We start from the raw sequence: 27,266 nt of genomic DNA, 5'->3' as shown, positions 1-27,266 counted from the left end.
ATACCTTTTATTCTTGCTGATGTTTGGTTGAAGGGTATTGGTTGCTCTGTGGAGGTTGTTCATTTGCCATGCTGAAAAACAACTATCAATCAATGGAATAAAAAGTAAAATGAAACAATGTTGTCGATCGCAGGAAAAATTGTACATTGATAATCTGCACATAATTTGAGGAAGAAATAATGTTTTATTTTTCTGCAAATTTGTGCTGACTTATCTATATACAAAAAAAAATTAAGATCTTTACAGCTAATGTTCAATGAAAGTAACATTGGCTGATTTGATAACCAATAAATACTACATGAATTGGTTAATTATTTACTATGATATCCTTGCATGAAAAGTCCACTGAAGTCCATTTAACAGTGTTGTTGAAATTAATGGATTGCTAATTTTCCACACTGTCCTTGCATCTTCCTCCTCACATTGGTGTGTGATTTCATTCAAACATCTTGTAGTTTGTCATATTTCATGTCTGAACCTAAATGGTGAATTCCTATTCATTCATGGTAGAAATCACAGGAGTCTGATTCTGTATTCGCCTAATATTGAAATTTAATTTCCAGCACAAGTAAGTTTCGAGTAATTAGAGGGGGCTTCAGCTGCTTTTGTATTTTTCTCCCCACCACCACAGAATCAGTTAATTTAAATGGATCCATTAGTCAATGCCACATTATGTGGTGCATATACGTCTAACCCAGTTGTAGAAAACTCCGTCTGCTTTCCATTTGATTTTTTTAAAATAAAGTATCAGCAGATCTTGTTCTGAAATACTGGGTTTAAATTGAAAACTTAAAAGTCTCTGTACCACCTTCCACGGTCATCTGCAGCTGATAACCAGTATAGAGGAGAGATATTAATATTATTCATAGTTTTACTCCTTGGAAATGTTAGGAAGCGCAAATAACATCTTTCAAGGGTTGAATCTCTGCTGAAACTATTCATTAATAATAATAATGTATTACATTTATATAGCGCTTTTCAAACACTCAAAGAAGCTTTACAGGGATTTCTAGAACATAGAGAAGTGAATAAATAGATAAATAAGTAAACGAGCAGAAAAAGGAGACAGAAGGTGAGGTGACCTTCAGTGGTTGAAGGCAGTGCTGAACAGGTGAGACTTCAATGATGTTTTGAATGTGGTGAGTGAGGAGGAGTCTCTGACGTTTTGGGGTAGTGAGTTCCATAGGGTGGGAGCAACAATGGAGAAAGCCCTGTCCCCCCAGGATCTGAGTTTGGTCCGGATGGGGGGGGGACAGGAGATTGGCAGCAGCAGAGCGGAGGGTGCAGGTGGGAGTGTGCCTGTGGAAGAGGTCAGTCAGGATGGGGCCAGGTTATGGAGGGCTTTGTAGGTCATGAGGAGGATTTTGTACTGGATTCTCTGGGGGTTGGGGAGCCAGTGGAGTTTGTAAAGGACGGGGGTGATATGGTCACGGATCGGGGAGTGGGTGAGTAGACGGGCAGCGGAGTTTTGAATGTATTGAAGTTTACTGATGATTTTTGAGGGTGAGCCATGGAGGAGGCTGTTGCAGTAGTCCAGACGGGAGGTGATGAAGGCGTGGATGAGGGTTTCTGCAGCTGTGGAGGAGAGGGATGGACGGAGACGGGCAATGTTTTTGAGGTGGAAGAAGGCTGTCTTTGTGATGTGTTTGATGTGTTTGTCAAAGGAGAGGGTTTGATCAAAGATGATTCCAAGATTCCGGATGTGAGGGGAGGTGGATACTGGGAGACCATCAATATTGAGAATGAAGTTTTGTGTGGATTTGGTGAGTGTTTTTGGACCAATGATGATGATTTCAGATTTGTTGCAGTTGAGTTTGAGGAAATTTGATTGAAGCCAAGATTTTATTTCAATGATGCAGTTTGTCAGTGTAGAGTGTGTGGTGGTGGAGATTGACTTGGTGGAGATGAGGAGCTGGATATCATCGGCGAAGCAGTGGAAGTTGAGACCATGACGGCGGATTAATTGACCAAGGGGGAACAGGTAGAGGATGGAGAGGAGGGGGCCAAGGACTGAGCCTTGGGGGACACCTTGGGGGAGGGGAGGGGAGCGGTGGGGGATTCACAGTTGTTAATGGAGATGAACTGGTGCCTGTCAGAGAGGTAAGATTTGAACCAGGATAGGGCTGTGCCGGTGATGTTAAAGGAGGTTTCAAGTCGGGTGAGGAGAATGGAGTGATTTATGGTGTCAAAAGCGGCGTTGAGGTCAAGGAGGATGAGGATGTTGAGGTTGCCAGCGTCGGAGGAGAGGAAAAGGTCGTTTGTGATTTTGAGGAGCGCAGTTTCAGTACAGTGGTTGGAGCGGAATCCGGATTGGAAAGTTTCATACAGATTATTGGTAGAGAGGTGGTATTTGAGTTGGGAAGCTACAGCATGTTCCAAAACTTTGGACAGAAAGGGTAGGTTGGAGATTGGTCTGAAGTTGTTTGGGGTGTCAGGGTTGAGACCAGATTTTTTCAGAATGGAGGTGACAGCAGTGATTTTGAGGGATGGCGGGACGATGCCAGTGGACAGGGAGGAGTTTATTGTTGCAGTGATAAGTGGAGAGAGAGCAGGAAGGCAGGCCTTGACAAAGTTGGAGGGGATGGGGTCCAGAGAGCAGGTGGCAGTTTTTATTCCTGTGAAGAGGTCAGAGAGGTCGGTGGTGGAGACTGGGGAGAACTGAGGCAGGTGTTGACAGGATAAGGGGGGGGGCAGGTGGTTTGAGGGGGAGCAGGTGCGTTGGTGGTTAAGGTGCTGTAGATGCTGTCTATTTTGCTTTGGAAGAATGAAAGGAAAGTGGTGCATTTGTCAACTGTGAATGATTGGGAGATGGTGTCCAGGGGGCTGAGGAGTTTGTTTATTGTAGAGAAGAGTGCTTTTGGGTTTTCGGAGCCAGAGTGAATTATTTGAGAGTAGTAGGTGGAGTGGGCGCGGGAGAGGGCATCTTTGTAGTGCTGCAGGTGGTCTTTGTAGGCTTGGGAGTGAATTGTGAGACCTGTTTTGTTGCGGAGTCTTTCAAGTTGGCGGGCATGAGTTTTCATCATGCGGAGTTCGGGGGTAAACCAGGGAGCAGAGTGGGTGAAGGAAACTGTTTTGGTTTTTGTATGTGCAAGCTGGTCGAGGCAGGAGGAGAGAGTGTGATTGTAGTAGTCAGTGAGGTCAGAGGGGCTGTGGAGGTCAACGAAGGGAGAGGCGGACATTATTTTAGAGAGGGAGGATGAGAGCGAAGTAGGTGAAACAGAGTTCAGCTTACGGAAGTTGATTTTGCGTTTACTTTCTGGCCAGATCATATTTGACATTTGTCAGTCTGGAATGAGACCACAGTGGACATCTCAGTGAGAGACTAAGAGAAGCCCTTAAGTACAGTTGAAATTGATTGATTAAGCAATGGTTGATACGTTGATCTTATTATCCAACATCTCAATAATGCTGTGTAAAAGTTACCATGTGCAGCAAAATGGGATCTAAATCAATATCTATATACTAAAACTCTTGTTTGTTCGTTCCTGAACTACAGCCAAAACGGTACATGATAGTGTGACAATTTTAGGCCCACCTTACTCACAGTCATCCCTTTGGTACTAATGGAAGAGGTTTCATTGAAATCAGTGTTATATTTTTTAAGTTATTCACATTTTAAAGTTTAAATATATCTCCTAGGGGGGTAGCGAGGGGGGTGGGGGGGGATAAGGGGGGTGGAGGGAGGGGGAGGATAAGGGGGGTTGAGGGGGAAGAGGGTGGGGGGGGGGGGACAGAGGAGGAGGGGGTGCTGCACCAATGCAGGAGAGGTTTGGGCCCAACGGAAAAAAAGTAACATTTTTAGACCATTGCTTCATCCGAAAGTTGAAACAAAAATATAAACAATGAAAAAGAAACAATAAATATAAAAAATGGTTACTCTGCTTTTTGCTCACACATTTCACACCTGATGAAATGGACACCGCTACTTACTTTGTGCTGCAACAACTTGAGGCATCAGAAAACCATCTCATTGGGAGATAAATGATAAAAATCAAAAGCAGTATCAGAATTTGGCTTGTATTGTTATTTAATTACAAAATTAATGTAATCTTTCTGGTATAAATTAGCCTAAGCATTTGATGAAATCCTGCTTGAAAAATGTCACCAAAAAGGCAAGAAAACACATGGCACAACTGATATTTTTCTTTGTCAAAACAGAATTATTTATTTTTGCTTCATCTCATTATTTTGGCTATACACCATGATCTATACTGCTTAAAATACAGGATATGAAACAATGGGAGTATTACATAAAAAACAGGAAAATAACCTGAATGTTTGGCGACCTTCAGTTTCACTACTGAGTGCTGTATTTACGGAAACACCCAGAAACATTTACTATCGTCTTTACATCCAATTACAGTGGAAGTGGCAAAGGAGTGAAAATTGACATGCTGGATAACTATTTATTATATATTCCAAAGAGAGGGGTGACAGAAGGTGGTTGAAATGTGAGCTCAATCTATAATAGACTAGAACCGCATGCTGATTAAGGCGGTTCAGAAATCGTGGCGCTGCGGTTCACCGTTTTGCCGGAATTGCCTTCAGCCGACATCAGTGGAATATATATACAAACATCGCTTCAAGATCTGAGTTTTAGTAGTATATAGATAGATAGATAGATAGATAGATGACAAGATATAGATGTCAATCATATGGATTTTCAAAAGGCATTTGTCAAAAGTGTCACCAGAAGGTGGGTTAGTAAAACTATGCCCATTTAATTCAAAGGGTCATTGTAAGCATAGTTCACATTGGCTCAAGCGAAAGGCAGAATATCATGGTAATTAGTGGTTTTTCATATTGATGAATGATAGGCAGCAGCTATTCAAAAGCTAGTGCTAAAATGAATGTTGTTCATTGGAGATATTTCCACTTGGAAATTAATGCGTACGATATAATTTCAGAATTAGTAGACCACTAAGTTTAAAGGTGCGGTCAACCTCGAATAGTAAAAGAATGTAAAAATACATTGGCTGGAAAAAATGTGCAAGAAAAATAGCAGACCGAGTAAAACATTTAATGTATTTTGGTGGGGAAAAAATGAGAAAAATATTGGCATGCTTTTAAATGATATGCAGGAGCTCATGAATCTGGATCTTGGAATGTGGCAGAGCATGTATGGGTGAACATGAGGGTTCTGGACTTCATAGACAGACATAGCCTAAAAAAGCAAGGATGTTATGTTGAACACTATAATACTGTATTTGGAGCACAAATGAAACGTATGTAATTCTGGTCATCACATGTAAAGGATAGATAGAGGAAAGCTGGAATTCGAAGGTGGTTTGAAAATTTTAAAACGTAGATGGATGTGAGGAAAATATGAAGAAGATAAAAGTTCATAACTCTGCCTTTAAAGAAGCAGTGGGAATTATTCTCGGATACTCCAAAAGAAACTGTTTATTAAGAAAAAATAATTTGATGGGCTTGGGGAAAAATGGGGGATTGGGACTAAATAAATTGTTCCACAGTGATTTTAAGGGATTAATAGTTCCTGTGACATAATTGTATTCTACTCTATACTTCTCATTCATTACTTGTAGGCTGCTATGTAATTCTGATTAACTATGGCAGGGCTAAATTTGGTTTCCTTCTCTACTTGCTTAGTGAAGGTCATGGTGTCTCTTGAGGTTCTACTTTTCCTTGAATCATTTTATGTAGCCAATTGATCCTTAATTTCTTCTGATGCTTTTAATTGTGCTTTAATCCATTATTTTCTTTCCAGTCAGTGTTGAAATTTATCCCGTTACTTCAGTGCAGCATGATCCCCAATACCTCATTAGTAGTTTAGCATCCGTGAACTTGCAAAGTGCCTTCTATAAAGGCAAACTGCCCTGCAAACTGATAATCCCAGAAGCTGATAATAAAACTTTTTTCACAAATTGTACAAAATTCAATTGAATGGATTTACAGTATCTGTAAACATTTTGAGAGGGAATCTGTAAACATAGAAAATAGGTGCAGGAGTAGGCCCTTCGAGTCAGCACCACCATTTAATACGATCATGGCTGATCATCCAAAATCAGTACCCCGTTCCTGCTTTTTCCCAATATCCTTTGATTCTGTTAGCCCTAAGAGGTAAATCTAAATCTTGTAAACATCCAGTGAATTGGCCTCCACTGCCTTCTGTGGCAGGGAATTCCACATATTCATAACTCTCTGGGTGAAAAGGTTAGTTCCTGTAGGAAGGAACTGCAAATGCTAGTGTAAACCGACGATAGACACAAAAAGCTGGAGTAACTCAACGGGTCAGACAACATCTCTGGAGAAAAGGAATAGGTGACTTTCCGGGTCGAGACTGAGGAAAGGTTTCGACCTGAAACATCACCTACTTTTCGCTAGAGATGCTCTCTGACCAGCTGAGTTACTCCAGCATTTTGTGTCTATCTTTGAGAGGGAACCTGCTCACCACGCTGAAATTGAGCATTCTATCTTGTAAATGAATGTGATTCCTTAAATACATAAAACATACAACACAGGAACAGGCCCATTGGTCTACCATTTCTCTTCCCTTAAACTGATCTCTATAGACTACATGTGATCTATATCCCTCCATTACGTGCATTTCCATGTGCCTATCTAAAAGCCTCTTAAGCATCAATCCTGGCAACATGTTCAAGGCACTCTATATAATAATCCTTTTTTTTAAATTCCCCTGCACGTCTCCTTTAAACTTTCTTTAATCTTTAAAACTATGCCCTCTTAGTCTTTGACATTTCCACCCTGGGAGAATAAGGTTTTGACTATCCTACTTAGGCCTCTTGATAATTTTATATACTTGGATCACGACTCCCTTCAATCTCTAACTCTCCAAAGCGAAATAATCTAAGCAAACCTCTTCTGCCACCTCATCAAAACCACAATTTGTCAAGAGCCAAGGAAACAGGCCCTTCAGCTTTATGTGTCTTTGCTGGCCATTACATACGTCTATACTAATACCGTTTTCTAGTGCTGTCCTTGGTCTTCTACAGCCTGTTTATCGGGTGGTGCATATGAAACTTCAATCAACTCTAGGTGAAGAATGTTCCTCTAATCCCCTAAAAAATCTACTACCTCTTCACTTTGTGATCTCTGCTGATACATGCCCCTGCTAAAAAGAAAAACTTCTCACTATTTTCACTATCCCATCCCCTCATAATTTTATTTTCCTCCTCTACCACCTTTGCTCCAAGGAAAACAAAATGTCCTATTCCAGGCAACATACTGTTGAATCTTTTCTGCATTCTTTCCAGTGCGATTTAATTTTTTCCTTTATGTCACTGTTGCATGTTGCAAATCTTGAATCTTTATAGATGAGTATGATCGGCCTTTCAGATGGCCATCTAGTCATGCATCATAATACAAGTCCTGTAAAAGAACTTGCTGCATTTGCACGAACAGGAGCCTAGCAATAATATTGTTTTAAATTACCTCAAGTCACTGGTGTTTGGAATAATGTATGATGGAATACTGTACAACTTCTTCCATTACATTTCCAGTCTGAGGCATGCCTAAAAAGATAATTAGCACTGTATCTTTATTATGTTGTCAGCAAATGCATGGATAGTAAGGAATACAAAGTGTTAGAGTATTTGCAAAAGTCTCGATGCATCTAAATTTCTGGTATCAGTTTAGAGAACTTAAAATGTATCCAAGGAAAGACAGTAGGTAAAAGCTGATTGTCAGCTTGTACATGAGAAAAAATGACCAGCTTTATTGGCCTGAGGTCTATTTGTGGAGAAAAGCAGGTCTTCGAAAGTACCATACAACTATTTTCAGAGACTAGCTAAAATCAGATAAAGAACTTGCTCCTGGTTATTATTTAGTGATTCCGGCATCATGACCCAGTGATTGGCCTCAACCGTAGCTTTGTAGTTGAATAACATGTCAGTATTCACTATCTAGCATTATGCCATGAATGTCTATTAGGGTGAATTATCAGAGCAGTTGGCATCTGTGGACCAATACCTCGGTGTGAATTGCCATTAGAAGATATGAAGAAATGACATATAAACCAAATGAAGAATAAGATGACTGATCAGAAGGTTTTAAGGGGCTCATTGAGTGTATGTGGCAGATTGGGTCCTAATTCAGCTTCAGTACATTAATGAAATAACTAAGTACAGAACTTTGATTTGATATGTATTATCTAAAAGATTTCATACATATCTGAAACTGGGATTAAAGCAGTGCTTGAGGTTTCTGATGGGTTTGAAAGACATCAATCTGCTTTTCAGCTTTATCGGTTCCCTGCATTCTTTATTTTGTTTATTTTATCATTTAGTGTATTTTTCCTGTGTTGTTTTCCCATTTGGTTTTTCCCCTCTGCTCCTCCACCCCAGATCAGACTCCAGCTGTGGGACACTGCAGGCCAGGAACGATTCCGCAGCCTCATTCCCAGCTACATCCGTGACTCGGCTGCTGCTGTTGTAGTGTTTGATATCACAAGTAGGTATTAAGTGTGTGCGTATTGATTCCAGTACAATATAAACAATTTGTGGACTATCTGGCAATTAACGCACTTTTTCCCCCAAAAAGACTTGCTCTGTTTAAGGGGATTTGAACCATCCCTTCAATAAAATACCTTGCTCTGGGGCTAGATATTCATGCAATGTACCAACCAGCTTTTCTTGGCCTGAAGTGAAGGGTAAAACATCCTGCGATTTTCCTTTTTTTTGCTTTCATTAACAGCATCAGGCAGCTCCTAAAAGCTTTCTACTCCTGTGCAATATATATTTTCTAAACTCTGTAACTCTTTTACAGTCAGATTATTAGATGTACAATTGTTGCTTTCACTCGCTTCTATACAACTGACTAACTTCTATACAACTGTGATACCTACTGCAGTAACTAAGGGAACTCGCTCTGTTGTGTGATGGCTCTTTTTCAACAACTAACCACTGATGATTTGGTTATCCTGAAATTGAAAGTTGTTTGTGTGTTTATGGATTTAGCTGTACAATATTCAGGCATTGCCAGGTGTATATCTCTTAAATAATACTTACCAGTTGCTAAAGAGAAATGGGAAAAGGCTCGACCACCTGCATACCATGAATCACATTGATGCAGCTGCTTTGTTTGAGATCCGCTATTTTTCATCTTTGTCTTGCTGTGGTAATTGCATTCAGATTGTCTTAACTCAGCAATCTTTCTGAGGCCTGTGATAGAAAAGATTGAACATTTGATGGACTAATTTGTGCTGTCAAATGAAACAGCTGTGTAAGGGTCATTTTATTAGAAGTTGCATTTTATTTTTAAAAAATCAGTTTTAGTCATCCATAAAACAAATTGATGGGAATGTGATCTTATCAGATGAACTGTTTAAAATAGACATATGCAAAGGAGATTCAAAGCACTTATACAGTTGAGAGGTTCAAAGGAAGGTGTATCGGAGTCTTCAAAATTTGTATTGGGTGTTGAGCTAGCTTGTAACTGTTACTATGCCTGCACATTCAAAATGTTTGTATTAATTGCAGGCGATTTCAAGTTCAATTTACAAAGTAAATGTCAAATTTAGTTTTTTTACATTTTCACAATGATCCATACAAAATGTAGTTAATATACATTTGGCACCTGATAAGTCAATTCTCGATGCATCAGAAAAGTTATCTGTGATTTTGCAAAAAGCATGGCATTGTTATGGGGTACAGCACATTTCATTGTGCAGGCCTGAGACGAGATTGATATAAAATGCTTGTGGTTGAGCTTTTCAATCTTTCTAACCGCTTTAATTTGCAACTAAATCCAATTATCATGAAACACAATAGTGGAGACTCTTATTCTCAAATGAAAGTTGAGCTCTTACCTACTCCTAGTGAGTGGCGTTCTACTGTGCTGAATGAGATTGGTCCTTCATCCTGTCGTTTTCCCCTTGCCTTTTCTCTGTCTTTGCTGTCCTGGACCTGGTCTCTGCAGGTTCGACTGCAGCTCTGGGATACAGCCGGCCAGGAGCGATTCCGCAGTCTGATTCCCAGCTACATCCGTGACTCCACTATTGCTGTTGTAGTCTATGATATTACAAGTGAGTGCAAGTTCCTGCTAATTCTTTCCATTACTCCACTATGTTCCTGTGCATGACATTCTTTTGTTCATCACACAGCTGGTGTGCTTATTAATAACCTTGTGTCATAGAGTGTGGTTAATGTCCTTGTGCTCTTCATTAATAGGCATAATAAAATGTAGCTAGTAACACCACAGTATCCCCAATATGACAGTAATGCAATTGCTGCAAATAATGTAGAACATTTGTGTGCATGTTCCTCTTCCTCTGAACCATAATAGTGATGATGCAATTGTAACTGCAACCTTCACAGTGCTCAAGTATTTTTGCAATAATTAATCATATTGAGCCTTTTCTAATCCAAAGATTGCCAGTGTTTAAAAGTAAGCATCACAAAAATACAATGGAGTTTGTATGATCAGATTGTTAATTCATCTTCCATTTACACATTTTTGGTCTATTATGTACCTGGGCCTAAATCAAGTTATCTTGTACTTCATGAATATCATCTTGTGTCATTTGGGGATACAAATTAAGATCCAGCAAATTAATCACATTGCAGCCAACGAGCCCTTTTTTTTTTGTTGCACTCTTAATATTTTACCTTGAACTTCATCTCATTCAAGAACATATCGTATTGTCTTTTGAAAACATTTATTATTGTGTGTATTGCCTTCATCGGTAACAATATTAAATATTTTTCACACTTGGTATGTAGAAGAATCAATCTTCTGCTCAAATGTTCTTCAAACCTTTCCTCAAAACAGCAGCCTGTTTGAAATGATAGCTGATCCAAGAAGTTTATTCCTGCATATGATTTCATATCTGTTTGCTTCTGGTCATTGGGGAATGAACTTTTCATAAAATCTTTCATTTTGTATACATTGGTTTTATCCATTTTGGAGGAAAATGAACACCTTGTATGGGCAGAATGGAAATGAGTCCCACATTAAGCAATGTCAATTGCTAACATCCAGTGTCATCACTAAACTTGATGTGGTTGCATTGATATATTCTTAATTGTCTTTCTTTTCACTTTCCCCTCCAACCTCTAGATCTGAACTCATTCCAACAGACTTCGAAATGGATTGATGATGTACGGATAGAAAGGGGAAGTGATGTCATCATTATGTTAGTTGGGAATAAAACCGATCTGGCAGATAAAAGGTAACAACCTTTAGGATTATTGGATGTACTTTTGATTTTGTTTTTGCACATTCCACTCTTTAATTGATAATTATGAGATTAATTAACATGAGCTGTTTTTTAAATATTTTTAATAATTCTACTATTAAGCTTGGTAATTTAGTTAGAGGTATTTTTCTCATCAGATCTACACCTTGATATTTGTAAAATGTCATATGTTTTGATGTACTGTTTGTCAAACTTCAGATCTTCAAAATAGCATCCTCAGAGGCAGACTTAATGGGAACCTGATCCAAAATTGTGAACCTGCTACTTTCTGTGTGATATTTAGTATTTTCATGTTTTAATAAAAGTTGACTGGGATTCCTGATGGCTGCAGGCTGGATTTGTAGTTTAGGTACAACTTGGTCCATATGCCAGATGAAGTGTGAGCACAGACCAACTTAATAAAATATCATCTACTTGAGGGTGAGACTCCAGGATTATTGAAAAATCTTGTGTTCTAAGTATTCGAAAATACTGACATGAGACAATAGTGACTGCAATCCATGTTTAGTAGCACATTAATCAGATACAAGGATTAGAAACTTGGCTTGAATGCCAAGCAATGATGAACTATTGTCTTGCAGATTGTGATTTCATGCTCTGGAAATTAAATTATAAGTATATTTACAGTTTATACAAATTTTACAGATATTGCTAACTAACTTCCAGTTACCCAGATATTGAGATATTTATTTTGTATTACTGCAGATTAATTTATGATCAACTAAATCATATACTATAATTTGTGCCTTGATTAGAAGCACTAAATGCACTATATTGTGTAACATCAAAACTCATTGTGTGGAAATTAGTAGAATCAATTTTGCCAACACTTAAATCAGAGTACGTTGTAGGAGAATAGCAACTGTCTCTCAGTCCTGATGTCTTGCGCAAGTAGGAAAGGGATGATTTTTGTTCCTTTTAATATTTCTCCAGTAAAATGTTACTATGCAACTCCTGCTTTCAACAAGATTGCTAATATTTTGTTGTATTAACATTGTTGTAGGCAGGTTTCGATGGAAGAAGGTGAGAGGAAAGCCAGGGAGGTGAACGTTATGTACATTGAAACCAGTGCTAAAGCAGGATATAATGTCAAGCAGGTATGTCCAAGGAATTTAGAATTTAACTGTGATTTGTACCAAACAGCTGCTGTCTGAATTTACAAACTATTTTTTGTGAAATAGGCAGAGTTGATCTCTGGAATTCATCTAACCAAATATTGCCTTAATATGAAAAATATTTTTGTAAATGACTATTGTCTGAATTGAACTTTTCCTCTTCTACGTATATCCCAAGAGTGCAGGTCAGATGTGCCACGTTGTGCAGCCTCAGATTAAAAATGTTCATGGTTCCATTAATTTCTCAAAATCTTGCATTGATATTATGAATTAAATTACAGGTTTAAGAATGATCTGCTCAAAGGGATCAGGTCTCATTATTGCTCCACAAACTTCAGACCTGTAACAGTTCCCCGAGATAAAATCAACCATTTTAAAGAAAAAAGCAGAAGTAGGATTACTTATCACCCAGAGACCAAATTCCCATGGTTTTCCAGCTTGTTTGGATGACCTGCTTTTTTTCCCTTGCTTCTTATTGATTGTATGCACATGTCTCATTTTACTCTGCACCCCTTTCATGCTTGCTGCCTGCTCCTATCCTCTTGCATGTCCGCCCACCAGCTCCCTTCATACCTGCCTGTTAGCTGATATCCATGTACCATTAGCAAAAACTCGTTTTGTATAGTTCATAAAATACTTTCTGATGGAAGATTGATCAGATCTGATCGGCAGGATATTCGACTGGAATAATTAACTATTTACAATAGTTACAATAAACAATATAATGTTGAACTAATTGACAAATAATTAAGAATTGACTTGTTTATCTCAACCTACAACAATGTTTCATGTTAATAAAAAATTAGATCAGGAAAAAAAATCAAGTAACACCTGTGGAGGGAAAATTAATATTACAAATCAACAATCACCAGTTCTGAATTTTGGTGTTAAATATTTGGGATTTTCCTAAAAAATTTGTTTACAGTTGGAATTTGGTTTCAGTAAATTAAATTTAGAGCTTTATTCTCTCGTGTAAAGTAGCAACAGATCTAATTTTTAGGTACAATATCTGTTTCAGTTGAAGGAACCAAACACTTGTTTCAGACTTGATTTAGAACAAAAATGCTACACAAGCTCGACAGATCTAACAGTATCTGTAAAAAGAAAAAATCAGTTAACATTTTAGGACAAGGACCCTTCCTGGTACCTCAACTCTTTGAAAACCAAAAACCTTCCATTCTTCCCCCTTTCTCAGAAAGTGTCCTAGGCCTGAAATGTTAACTGTCTTTATTCCCATGGATGCTGCATAACTGGCTGAGTTCTTCCTGCATTTGCAGTTTTATTTTCCACTGGTCTCTAACTTTCAAAAGTTCATTGCTTTCCTAGTCATCATTTAATCAATTAAGTTACATGTAGCTTTGATGGTTTAGTCAATTGAAAGATGTGTTCAAACATCAAATCCTGTTCTTCAAAGTTCCACGTGTGGCCTCTTTCTCTCTTTCCTTTCTCCTCATTTCCCCTTCAACCTGCACAAGCCTGTAAATAGAATAAACTTTAAGGTGAATTTATGACCGGTTATGACAAGTGTAGGTTGTAAACACTACTTGTGCATTTCAAAACCAGGTTTGGCTTCTGTTGATCATGATCTAATTGTTCTGATTCTTATCTTCCAGCTTTTCCGGCGTGTAGCAGCTGCTCTCCCTGGAATGGACAATGCACCTGAAAAGAGCAAAGAAGACAGTATCCTTTAAAGAAAATCTACTTGTAGGTCAAAACTATGGTTATGTTTTTGTTTTTTTGCTATCTGTCAGGATAGAACATTCATGGACGGAGAGTTCAAGAAGGGATAAGAGAGTAAGGTCAGGTGAAATAGGAACCGATGTGAGAGGAGAGGTGAATACTGAACTAAAAGTGTTATATAATGAATGCACGAAGTATAAGAAATAAAGTGGATGAGCTTGGGGCTCAGTTAGAGATTGGTAGGTATGATGTTGTGGGAATTACAGAGACATGGCTGCAAGAGAATTTGAGCTGGAAACTGAATATTCAGGGTTATATGTCCATTCGAAAAGACAGACACATGGGCAGAGGGGGTGGGGTAGCTCTGTTGGTAAGGAATGAAAATCAGTCCTTTGTGAGGGGTGACATAGAGTCAGAAGTCATTGTGGATAGAATTGAGAAATTGTACTGGCAAAAAGACCCGAATGGGAGTTATCTACAGGCCCCCAAACAGTAGCCTGGACATAGCGTGCAAGTTACATCAGGAGTTAAAATTGGCATGTAACTAGGTGATGCTTTGGTGGTTATGGGAGATTTCAATATGCAGGTAGACTGGGAAAATCAGGTTGCCACTGGACCCCAAGAAAGGGAGTTTGTAGAGTGCCTCCGAGATGGATTCTTAGAAGAGCTTGTGAAAGAAAGAACTGCTGAAGAAGGGTCTCGATCCAAAACGTCACCTATTTTCTCTAGAGATGCTACCTGTCCCGTTGAGTTACTCTGGCATTTTGTGTCTACCTTTGTACTGGAGCCTACCAGGGAGAAGGCAATTCTGGATTTAGTGTTGTGTAATGAACCGGATTTGATAAGGGAACTCATGGTAAAGGAACCATTAGGGGGTAATTAGTTTAAATCTGCAATTCGAGAGGAGGAAGTTAAAATAAGAAGTGTCAGGATTGCAGTTGAACAAAGGGGTCCACGGAGGCATGAAGGAGGAGCTGGCCAAAGTTGACTGGAAAGGGACCCTAGCAGGGATGATAGTGGAACAGCAATGGCAGGAATTTCTAGGACTAATCCAGAAGATGCAGGATCGTTTCATTCCAAAGAGGCGGAAAGATTCTAAGGAGAGTAAGAGGCAACTGTGGCTGACAATGGAAGTCAAGGACAGTATAAAACTAAAAGAGAAAATGTATAGCATAGCGAAGATGAATGGGAAGCCAGACTTAAAGAACAACAGAAGGAAATTAAAAAGTCAATATGGGGGGAAAAGATGAAGTACAAAGGTAGGCTAGCCAGGAATATAAAGGAGGATAGTAAATGCTTCTTTAGGTATGTGAAAATGAAAGATTATTTAAGACAAATGTGGGTCCCTTGAAGTCAGAAACAGGTGAATTTATTATGGGAAACAAGGAAATAGCAGACGAGTTGAATAGGTACTTTGGTTCTGACTTCACTAAGGAAGACATAAACAATCTCCCAGATGTACTCTGGGACAGAGGATCTAGGGTGACGGAGGAACTGAAGGAAATTTACATTAGTTAGGAAATGGTGTTGGGTAGATTGATGGGACTGAAGGCTGATAAATCACCAGGGCCTGGTGGTCTGCATCCCAGGGTACTCAAGGAGGTGGCTCGAGAAATCGAAGCATTGGTGATCATTTTCCAATTTTCTATAGATTCTGAATCAGTTCCTATGGATTGAAGGGTAGCTACTGTTATCCCACTTTTTAAGAAAGGAGGGAGAGAGAAAGCAGGGAATTATAGAACAGTTAGCCTGGCATCGGTGGTGGGGAAGAAACTGGGGCCATTATTAAAGATTTAATAGCAGCACATTTGGATAGCAGTAACAGGATCAGTCCATGTCCGTATGGTTTTATGAAGGGGAATTCTTGCTTGACTAATCTTCTGGAATTTTTTGAGGATGTGACAAGTAAAATGGAAATGGGAGAGCCAGTGGATGTAGTGTATCTGGACTTTCAGAAAGCCTTTGATAAGGTCCCATACAGGAGATCAGTGGGCAAAATTAGAGCACATGGTATTGGGGGTTGGATATTGACGTGGATAGAAAATTGGTTGGCAGACAGGAAACAAAAAGAGCACAAATTAACAGGTCCCTTTCAGAATGGCAGGTAGTGACTAGTTTGGGTGCTGCAAGGCTCGGTGCTGGGACCGCAGCTATTTACAATATATATTAATGATTTAGATGAAGGAATTAAAAATAACATTAGCAAATTTGCAGATGACACGAAGCTGGGTGGCAGTGTGAACTGTGAAGAGAATGCTATGAGGATGCAGGATGACTTGGATAGGTTGGGTGAGTGGGCACATGCATGACAGATGCAGCAAAATGTGGATAAATGTGAGGTTATCCACTTTGGTGGCAAGAACAATAAGGCAGATTATTATCTGAATGGTGTCAGATCAGGAAAAGGGGAACTGCAACAAGACCTGGGTGTCCTTGTACATCATTCACTGAAAATAAACACAGCAGACAGTGAAGAAAGCTAATGGCATGTTGGCTTTCATAGCGAGAGGATTTTAGTATAGGAGCAAAGAGGTCCTGCAGTTGTACAGGGCCCTGGTGAGACCACACCTGGAGAATTGTGTGCAGTTTTGGTCTCCTAATTTGAGGACGGGCATTCTTGCTATTGAGGGAGTGCAACGTAGGTTCATGAGGTTAATTCCCAGGATGGCGGGACTGTCATATGACGAAAGACTGGGCTTGTATTCACTGGAATTTAGAAGGATGAGAGGGGATCTTATAGAAACATATAAAATTATTAAGGAATTGGACACACTTGATGCAGGAAACATGTTCCCGATGTTGGGGGAGTCCAAAACCAGGGGCCACTGTTTAAGAATAAGGGGTAGACCATTTCGAACGGAGATGAGGAAATTCTTTTTCACCCAGAGAGTTGTGAATTTGTGGAATTCTCTGCCTCAGAAGGCAGTGGAGACCAATTCACTGGACTTCAAAAGAGAGTTAGATAGAGCTCTCTGGGCTAGCGGAATCAAGGGATATGGGGAGAAGGCAGGAACGGGCTACTGATTGTGGAAGATCTGCCATGATCACATTGAATGGCTGTGCTGGCTCAAAGGAACTATTCCTGCACTTATTTTCAATGTATCTATGTAACTCAATAATAACCATCTTGATATGAGATGGTAGGGGGTCGGTTGAAATTGTCAACCTGACAGCATATGCAACAGTAGATTTTAATTTCCTTTTACAATTCAGAACAAGATATTGACCTGTTGCTCATTTAATTGATTCCAATGTGAAATTTTAAAAAAAATCTAAATTTGGTATTTTATTGCTTCCACTTTGGAACAATGGGGGCAAATGTTATGAAGCTATTAACACCTTTCTTTCAAATTCATGAGATTATAGACTATGGGGGGAGTGGTTCCCTTCCCTGTTCCCTGAGATAAATCTCAGTTTTCAATGGGGCAAATGTACATGCAGTTTTGATTCCCCCCCCCCCCAGTTGGATGGGAGGCAAACAATTATACCCTATGTTGATTTTGGAGAAATGGGAATAGGACAATTTACTTTCTGATTCACTTTCATGGAGATTCCTACAGTAGTCCCACCTGCCTGCATTTGGACAATGTCTCTCTAAACCTGTCCTATCATGTACCTGTCAACATTTTTGAATGTTGCAATAGTCCCTGCCTCAACTACCTCTGGCAGCTCATACCATACACTTACTACCTTTTGTGTGAAAAAGTTACCCCTCAGATTCCTATTAAATTTTTCCCCCTTCACCTTAAACATATGTCCTCTGGTTCTCGATTCCTCTACTCTGGGCAAGAGACTGCGACTACCCAATCTATTTCCCCTCATGATTTTATGCACCTCCATAAGATCACCCCTCATCCTCCTGCGCTCTAAGGAATTGAGTCCTGGCCTGCTCAACCTCTCCCTACAGTTCAGACCCTTGAGTCCTGGCAACATCCTTGTAAATTTATTTGAAATATATTTTGGACTTCAGTGGTCAAAGATTAATGGCTGGGAGAATGGGGGGAAAGGGTTAGCAAGGCCATAAACAGGCTGCTAAAGATAGCTGAACCAAAGCAAAACAAAGACCTATTTGATGAACAAGTTGATGTCAGTAAGGACAATTAGTATTCATGACATTGATTATTAGCTGAGTAAATTTGCTTGGATTCCTGGTGATTATCCAGCCACTCCCTCGAGAAAAACAACCTAAATATTTCTTCATTAAACTCCAAATTTGAACTAACACCATTCAGAATTAAGAAGACATTGGGTTCTGTCAGATAGCTCAGTACAAATGCGTGGATTCAAAGGATATACACAGATGCATCCCAAGAGGAGGTGAATATGGAAAAACCATATCCCAACAAGGAGTCAATATATTTGGGAAAGATGATTGGCAATTCAGTGTTTGTGAAATGTTGTCATGTTATTGAATAAGGGTTTTTTTTAAGCAGCCCAGTAATTTGTTGATGTTGACATTTTTTAAATTGACATCCTAATTTCTAGGATTTTGTTGAGAAGTATTAAGTGGCTGATGGTGCAGCAGTTAAGTTATCGTCCTAATGACCAGTAATATCAGTTAAAGGATTGGGATAGAAATGGGGTGAACAAATGGCTGATCCTGTTGTTTGTGCAGGAAGAATAGCAATGAGAGCCGGGAACAAGCCGTTCATTCAATAATAAGGGATTTGTTTCATTTCAGTGAAATGGTTGTCTGAGTGGGTCGCAGCTCATGAATGGAGATTGACATTCATCGGGTCAGTTTTAAGTTAACATGTATCGTGTTAGGGACAGGATAGGGACTCCATATTCATTATGCCCCAACCTACTCCTCTCACACTGATTGCAGGCCCATCCTGACCCAACAAGTAAAGTATCTGTCTTCCTAGGCAATTCCTATTCCCTCATGGCATACCATATAATTTTTTAGCTTTGTGCATAGTAGAGATGGGTTTACTTTTTCCAGGAGCTGAAGACTTTTTAGGCCTCCTTCCTACCTATTATAAGTTTTGGAACAATTTGCCCTTGTTGTCAATATGACCCTTCTCATGGAATATATTGATGCAACCAAATAGTATGATATTTTTATACAAGATGCCATTGTGTTGCTCAAGCTGGGTGAATACCATTGAGCTTTCAGTGCAGCTAATAATGTTGTAGAGTGGTTGGCTGCTTTTTCAAGGAACAAGAATAAAAATCAATACAAAAAATGCTAGGACTGTTTTGAGGAAACTCCTCTTCAAACATGTTCCTCTGTTACGGATGAAATTACTATAGTTGGGAAAATGCTTGTAAATCAATCAGTATTGCTGATCTTAAAATGACAGTTTAGTTAATAGATATAGCATTGAAAAGGGTCCTTCGGCCCACCAAGTCCACACTGATCACCTATTCCCACTAGATCCATGTCACTCCACTTTTGCATCCACTCCCTGCACACCATGGACAATTTACAGCTGCCAGTTATCCTACAAACCCACACATCTTTGGGATGTGGGAGAAAATTTGAGGAAACCCACCTAGTCACAGGAAGTACATGAAACTTCTAATATTCTGCTAACAATTTAAACTTTTTAATATGTGGTATGAATTGGCATTGCATCTCTCTTATTGTGCTTTCCTCGTCAGGATATTTTTCTGCATTTGCCGTTTGTATAGGTGCATCTTTTTAAGATGAATATTTCCTTAATTTCAACTACAGTGATTGATATCAAGCTGGAGAAACCACCTGAACCACCAATCAATGAGGGTGGCTGCTCCTGCTAATACTGGCACAATCAAACTCTTCCTTATTGGCCAGCATCACCAATCGCATTACAGTCATTGACTAGCCACCTTGCTCCCTCTTGATGGTGTGCTGGCTCGGTAATGTGTAAACGTGCTGCTGCCGCCAAGGTGTCAAACACACCAGGAGCTTCATTCAGAAAATTCAATTTCATTTCCTTCAGCTGCATGGTTTATTTATGATCTGAGATCGAGTTTGATTTTATGTTATGTATTGCACTCTAACACTGAGCGATGCAGTCCTCTACATTGTACAGAAATGTGTGCACGATGTAAAATGTTCGTGTGAATATGCAAAGATGTTGCTGTATCAGATTTTCAAAAAGGAAAAATTGTCTGTGATAAAATCCTGATGTGAGTATGAGCTGAGTTGCTGGTGTTGGTTTGACAATAGATGGGGGAGGGTGTGGAAGCAACAAACGTGTTCTGAAAGACTTGGTGTCTGGTCGATCTGGTATGCTATCTTGGGTGATTTGTGATAGATACATTCCAATAACAGACCAGAGTTGATTTTTCTATCTTTGAGGGAATTCACAATGCTGCTTGTCTCCTCTAAATGTGGCTTATTAGCTTTTGTGCATAAGCATATGGAGTTCAAGTTCAGATGAGGAATGCAGTGGTGTGATAGCTGCTTATCTAAAAGTTTAATGGCAGATTATTGTCTTTGATGAAGTAATTAAAGATTTCCTTCTGATTAGACACTCAGACTCCTTCCAAAGTAGGCGGTGATTATGGCTTTTGGTACCCTTAAAACAAGATCATGCTGTATAAATTAAGTTTGTGATATGGGCTGAAATAGTTGAACAGAAGAGGCATTTCTTACTGCTATTTCCTTAATCTTCTAGGTAATATTCTAATAAAGAACATTTTTTTCAAAAGTCTCGTTTCATTTTCAAAATCAGCGCTTTAAATTCTGGACTAAAATCCAGTTCCCAGGTAGTCTGCATTTGTCGGTATTTTTCTGATTGGGTTTTCTGAAAAGGGATAATGGAGAATTTTATTTGTTAATTTGAATGTCCAAGTAACCAGGTGCTTGTTTGCAAATTTATATATTGACCCACACTGCTTTGTTTGAGACTAATTAGAATCTTTCTGAATACAGTTGAAAGGATGTTTTAGTGCAAATCAGTGATTAAGGGAATTAGTATTACTTGAATTTACAGCTCTGTACACAGATTGTTTGCGAGTTAACAATTTACCAGAAAACATTCTCATGATGAGCCACAATTATAGTTTTTAAAGTCTCTAGGTCTGCACACAAGCTTCTGTGCCTGTAATACCAAACGGTAGTGATATGTAACTGCTTAATTTGGGCGGGCCTAACATTTATTGTTTTGTGAACAACTGAAATTTACCTATTAGGAAGTTTAATTCCACAGCAACGTATTCACGTGAATTTGTAATCCTTTTGTTTTTATGGGATATGCAAACTCTTAAATGGATTTGTTATGGACAATATTTTGATGTATTTACAGTTTTCAACTAATCTTAAATCTCGACTATTGGCTTGTTCACCCTATAAAATTGTATGCTGTGTGCTCCTGATGTGTCCATATTCCCTCCACTATAAATATGTGATAAATATTCACTAACATAACATTGAGATGCTATGTTAGTGCAATTTAGCATTTTATGTTAGAGACCTGAAACAGATTCTGGCCAATATTCTTCAATTGAGCAACCATTTAGTTTTTAACCACATAGGAAGGTATTAACATATGATGGTTGGTATGAACTCTCAGTAGACTTCAAATTAACATAGTTTTGTTATACATTTTTGTATATCATTGTCCCCTTTCATAACATTTAACCACTGATGTTTACAGCTTTTTGGTTTCAGAAAACCCTATCATTTCTGTTTAGAAGAAACTGCATAAATAGCTTGAGGAAAAAATTGGGTTATAAAGAGTTGGAATTTAGGGATATGGAAATAGTAATGTGCTGTGCACAAATATTGTGACAAGATCCTTTGAAATGATGATACCATTAAAACGTAATAGTGATCCACTTTGTCTCACTGTAAATTTGTATCTCTAATCACACTTGAAATAAGCAGCTTCCCCTTTTCTGGAAGGATAGGAACACGAGTGAGTGAGTTAATTTTGTCACTCAGTGAAATACTCCATTTGAACTTTACCATATCTAATCAGCTTAATTTGATGATGTAGGTATGCAAGGTTGAAGTTGCAAATGAGATACAGAATATGGCTTTCCTGTTTGTCATGACAATGATTGTTGGTATTCTAATGCAGCCTGTGGAGGCCAGTGATGAAGGACATTCCCTTGAATAATTTGAAATCAGCCTATAACAATGACAATATCTGCGGGCTAGTACCTGAGCATCCTCCATCAGTTGCATATTTTTTGAATATTTAGAACAGTTGACTTTTTTGTTGTAAATACTTAACAATTGTAATGTTCTCATGTCTGTATGCATTTGCCAGTTTAAAATCTTTGGAAAAGCAGTAAGACACTAACCCACTCGTCTGTACTGAAGTTTATGCCCTTATCACTTAGATTAGCTCAGCCTGTGTCTGAAGTCTTTTGCAAAGATTAATGTCACATCACTCAAACAATTCACTGACACCAACTGTAATAAAGAAACTATTTATGTCTTCATATTTCGAGTAATAAAAGTGGTCTCATTGCAGCTAGTTATTAGATTATTTGTATTAAGGTACCACCTGTTGTAAAGTAACATCCTTGTATCACACAATAAAATAAGCCATTTCACCACAGTCCCTTTGTGTCAGGTTTGTTTGTATATTCATCTGTTTGTCAAAAGGAGCTATTGATCCAGTTATAATATACCCTCTATATGGAACTGAGTGCACTTGGATTTCAGCCAACAGGAAAAAAAGGCTTAAACTGAAACTCAAGCAGAAAATGCAATATCTCTCATCTTTTGTAATTGCAATTTAACTCGGACTTCATCAGCAATTTGAGACTGCATTCCCTTTCAGTTGTTTGTGGTTAATAATTACAGAATTACTTTTTCAAAAAATGCAACTACTTTGGCATGCTATTTTGTGAAATAGTCTGTAGATGTGGTCTAGGAGTTAAACATTCAACAGAACTTCATTTAAGGGGAAAAATATTTTAATTGTGTGGACATAATTGAGAATAAATGAGAATAGCAAGAAATTGTACGAATCCTTTCAATGTAGAGTCTGTAAAATATAAATGCATCATAGTCTCAATACATCTGCTATCTGTCTATATCTATATAATAAAACTCTTGTTTGTTTGTTCCAGAACTGCAGCCAAAACGGTAAACGGTAGCGCGACAATTTTAGGCCCATCTTATTTGCCGTCGTCCCTTTGATGCTAATCGAAGAAGTTTCATTGAAATCAGTGTTATATTTTTAAAGTCATTCACATTTGAAAGTTTAAATCTATCTCCGAGGGAGGGGGAGGAGTGAGGATAAGGGGGGTGGAGGGGGATGGAGTGGGGGGAGGGGAAGGGAGGAGAGGGTGCTGCACCAATGCAGGAGAGGTTTGGGCCCAACGGGTCCACTTAGTCTGAAGAAGGGTCTCGACCCGAAACGTCACCCATTCCTTCTCTCCTGAGATGCTGCCTGGCCTGCTGAGTTACTCCAGCATTTTGTGAATAAATACCTTCGATTTGTACCAGCATCTGCAGTTATTTCCTTATATTATAAAAACTCATCTGGTTCCGTTCATGTTGTTTGTCCCGTTGTGCGTTTGTGTGCTTTTTTTCCCTTCCATTTCTGTGTGGTTTTCACCCACACGATAGCGTGACAATTTTAGGACCACCTTACCATTGTCCTGGGGACACTTTCATCCAAGTTTCATTTGAATTGCCCTTACATTTTTAAAGTAAGAGAGATTTTAGAGAGGGGGGTTGGGGAGGGTGCTAGACCAATGCAGGAGAGGCTTTGGGGCCATGGCTCGCTCTGGCTGCATCGCTGGCAGACGGGGTTGAGGTGAATGCCACCCTCTCCCCTTCCCTGTCCCTCCTCGCCTGCCTACAACCCTGGGGCTTCGTCATTGGAGTGGGTGGCCGGGCCCTCACTTGGGGGGAGGGTTTCCCCAGGAGAGGCCTGCAGGAGAGATTTGGACCCAACGGGTCCACCTCAGTCTAGTCTATAAACATAAAATTGATTTGTAGCCCAAATAAATATCAGTTTTACTAAACTATACATGGAAATTTAAGAAGAAAAAAGTAATAATGTGGACCATAAAAATCCTGAAAATGTTCAGCTGCATTCATCCTTCACAATCCAAATGCAAGTGAAGAAAAATATCAAAATTAAGGCCAGAATTTGGTATAGGTGACAGAAGGTTGTATGTATTAACAGAGCTATTTATATCAACATGGGAATTAGTAAAAAGTTCACATCTGAATGAATGAGTTTATTGGCCAAGTATGCATATACAAGGAATGTACCTTCGTGCTCCGCTCACAAATGACAACACAAACATACAGTTAACAATTAAGAATAAAGCATAAACACATCAAAACAATAAGGATACACCATTACGGTCTAAACATAAAATGGTGAAAATAAACCAGAGCAAAAAAGAAACTACAGACTTTGGTTATTGAGTAGAATTATCACTCGTGGGGAAAAAAGTTGTTTTTATGTCTGGCTGTGGATGCTTTGACAGTCTGGAGTCGCCTTCCAGAAGGAAGTGCTTCAAAGAGTTTGTGGCCAGGGTGAGAGGGGTCAGAGATGATCTTGCCCACTCGCTTCCTGGCCTTTGCAGTGTACAGTACAGGGGGGAAGGTTGCAACCAACAACCTTCTCAGCTGAACGAACGATCCGTTGCAGCCTCCGGATGTCGTGCTTGGTGGCTGAGCCAAACCAGACCATGATGAAGAAGGTGAGGACGGACTCAATGATAGCAGTATAGAATTGGACCCTGATTGCCTGTGGCAGATTGTGTTTCCTCAGTTGCCGCAGGAAGTCCATCCTCTGTTGGGCCTTTTTGACTGGAGTCAATGGTGGCCCCCATTTAAGGTCCCTGGAGATGATGGTTCCAAGGAACTTAAATGACCCCACAGATGTGACTATGGTGTTGATGGTGAGTGGGGGGAGCGGAGGGGGATCTCTTCGAAAGTCTACAATCAGTTCCACTGTCTTGAGAGCATTGAGCTCCAGGTTGTTGCGATGGCACCAGGACGCCAGCTGTGCCACTTCCCACCTGTAGGCAGATTCCTCCCCATCCTGGATCAGTTCAATCAGGGTAGTGTCATCCGCAAACTTGAGGAGCTTGACAGAGGAGTCTGAGGAGGTGCAGTCGTTGGTGTAGAGGGAGTAAAGGAGAGGGGAGAGTACGCAGCCTTGCGGTGCTCCTATGCTGAGGGTCTGCGGGTCCGAGATGTGCTTTACCAGCCTTGCATGCTGCTTCCTGTCCGTCAGGAAATTGATGATCCACTGACAGGGGTTCAGGCACAGTCAGCTGAGAGAGTTTGTAGTGTAGTAGCTCTGACAATGGTGTTAAAAGCAGAGCTAAAGTTCACAAACAGAATCCACCGATCTATTGGCCCTGTATGCAGGGGGTTTGTGATGTTTTTCAGCTGGGCCAGCACGTCTTTCAAAGGTCTTCATGACTACAGAGGTAAGTGCGACAGGCCTGTAGTTATTAAGACCAGTGATCCTTGTCTTTTTGGGTACAAGGACAATAGTGGAGACCTTGAAGCAGGCAGGGACAGTACAGGTTAGCAGGGACTGGTTGAAAATATATGTGTAGATCGGTCGGTGCCAGTTGTTCGGCACAGAGCTTGAGGGTAGAGGGGGAAACATTTTCCGGTCCTGGAGATTTCCGGGTTTTCTGTTTTCTGAATAGCCTCTCCACCTCCGCAATTTCTATTGTTAAACTGGAGTCATTCTGTGAGGATGTGCAAATTGGTGATTGCAGAGGGGTGGGGGGGGAAAGGGCCAGCCTTTGCAAACTCCAGCCAGTGTCGAGTAGGTGTGAATTGCTGCTTGGGGTGGAGTGGGTGGGGACGGATCCAGTCTTTGCAAACTGGAGTCAGTCTTTGAGTACGTGTGAAGTGGTGATTGGGGGTGGGGGTCCCAGGGTTATGTTTCTGTTTCTCAAACCTGCAGTAAAACTCGTTCAGGTCGTTGGTCAGCTGACGATTGTCCAAGGAGCGTGGGGTTTTCCTCTTGTAGCTGGTGATTTCTTGCAAGCCCTTCCAAACTGAAGAGGAGTCATTAGCTGAGAACTTGCTCCTCAGCTTCTCAGAGTACTGGAGCCTGATAAAAGCATTACAGTTGTGTATTGTGCCCGCCCCCCTGACATCAGTCTGAAGAGGGGTCTCGACCCGAAACGTCACCCATTCCTTCTCTCCCGAGATGCTGCCTGACCTGCTGAGTTACTCCAGCATTTTGTGAATAAATACCTTCGATTTGTACCAGCATCTACAGTTATCTTCTTATACTTACAGTTGTGTATCATGGACAAATAAGTGCTCAAGAATGCAAATCCTTAAAAGTAACACCATTACCATAAACATTTTGGAATTTATTTCTCAAAAGATAGTATTGAAAAGCAGTTGTCATGTAAAAAAAAAAGAATCTTGATTAGACCACATGTATCGTGCTGTGAACAACAAATTGTGTAAAAAGGGTAGAGATAATTAGGAAGATACCAGAACTGAGAGTATATTCATAAGAGACTGGACAGTGGCTCTTATCTGGAAAACAGAACAATGAGAGGTATATTAATAGAGATATTTGAGATTATGAATGGGTTTTTGTATTGAGGTTGGTATAAGGAAACTATATTGTGTGGAAAGCCAAAGCACAAATCGGATCATAATTACAAAGTAAAGCATTTTGCCCATTGATTAGAATGGTATTTATGTAAATGTATTTAAGGGAAAGTCAGAGATGTCCAAGGTGAAAACAAAATGAATAGAACTTAGTGAAAACAAGGCATTGGTAGTGGTTAAGCCAAATGCCTTTTCACTGCTGTAACTTGCATATGTAATAATTTAATGCAATGTATTTTAGTATTAATAGGAGAAATCAAGTAATTGAGAAATGTAACCCCCATATTTCTGATTAATCTTAATATAAAGAAGTTTAGCATTTAAATTAAATTTCAAATTGATATTAATTGAATAGTATAAATAAATTGAGAAATATTTAGAAAGTCAGTTGGATATAAGAGTAGTTATTAATCAATAGAAGGTAAATCTGAATTCCAGACACAAAGTTATCATCATATCATATCATATATATACAGCCGGAAACAGGCCTTTTCGGCCCTCCAAGTCCGTGCCGCCCAGTGATCCCCGTACATTAACACTATCCTACACCCACTAGGGACAATTTTTTAATTTTTTTTAATATTTACCCAGCCAATTAACCTACATACCTGTACGTCTTTGGAGTGTGGGAGGAAACCGAAGATCTCGGAGAAAACCCACGCAGGTCACGGGGAGAACGTACAAACTCCTTACAGTGCAGCGCCCGTAGTCAGGATCGAACCTGAGTCTCCGGCGCTGCATTCGCTGTAAAGCAGCAACTCTACCGCTGCGCTACCGTGCCGTAATA

At 39.6% G+C, this 27,266-nt stretch overlaps 1 protein-coding gene across 2 annotated transcripts in view; it reads left to right on the top strand.

Moving 5' to 3' along the window:
* rab41 (RAB41, member RAS oncogene family) overlaps window positions 1–22,920 on the top strand; it is a 29,610-nt gene extending 6,690 nt beyond the window's left edge. Inside the window, exons 4-8 of one of the 2 annotated variants that reach the window (XM_078412479.1) lie at window positions 8,325–8,430; window positions 11,038–11,149; window positions 12,180–12,273; window positions 13,905–13,971; window positions 19,652–22,920. In XM_078412479.1, the coding sequence (XP_078268605.1) occupies window positions 8,325–8,430; window positions 11,038–11,149; window positions 12,180–12,273; window positions 13,905–13,971; window positions 19,652–19,716 (444 nt within the window). In that variant the 3' untranslated portion in view covers window positions 19,717–22,920. Of the gene's footprint in view, window positions 1–8,324; window positions 8,431–9,897; window positions 10,004–11,037; window positions 11,150–12,179; window positions 12,274–13,904; window positions 13,972–19,651 lie in introns of both variants that reach the window. The other variant, XM_078412478.1, reaches the window with a different exon arrangement.
* Window positions 22,921–27,266: the final 4,346 nt, after the last annotated feature.

This window comes from Rhinoraja longicauda, chromosome 15, assembly GCF_053455715.1.
Source record: "Rhinoraja longicauda isolate Sanriku21f chromosome 15, sRhiLon1.1, whole genome shotgun sequence".
NCBI classification, from domain to species: domain Eukaryota; kingdom Metazoa; phylum Chordata; class Chondrichthyes; order Rajiformes; family Arhynchobatidae; genus Rhinoraja; species Rhinoraja longicauda.
The sequence above is the reverse complement of the archived record's forward strand: the minus strand, read 5'-3'. Positions and strand labels throughout refer to the sequence as shown.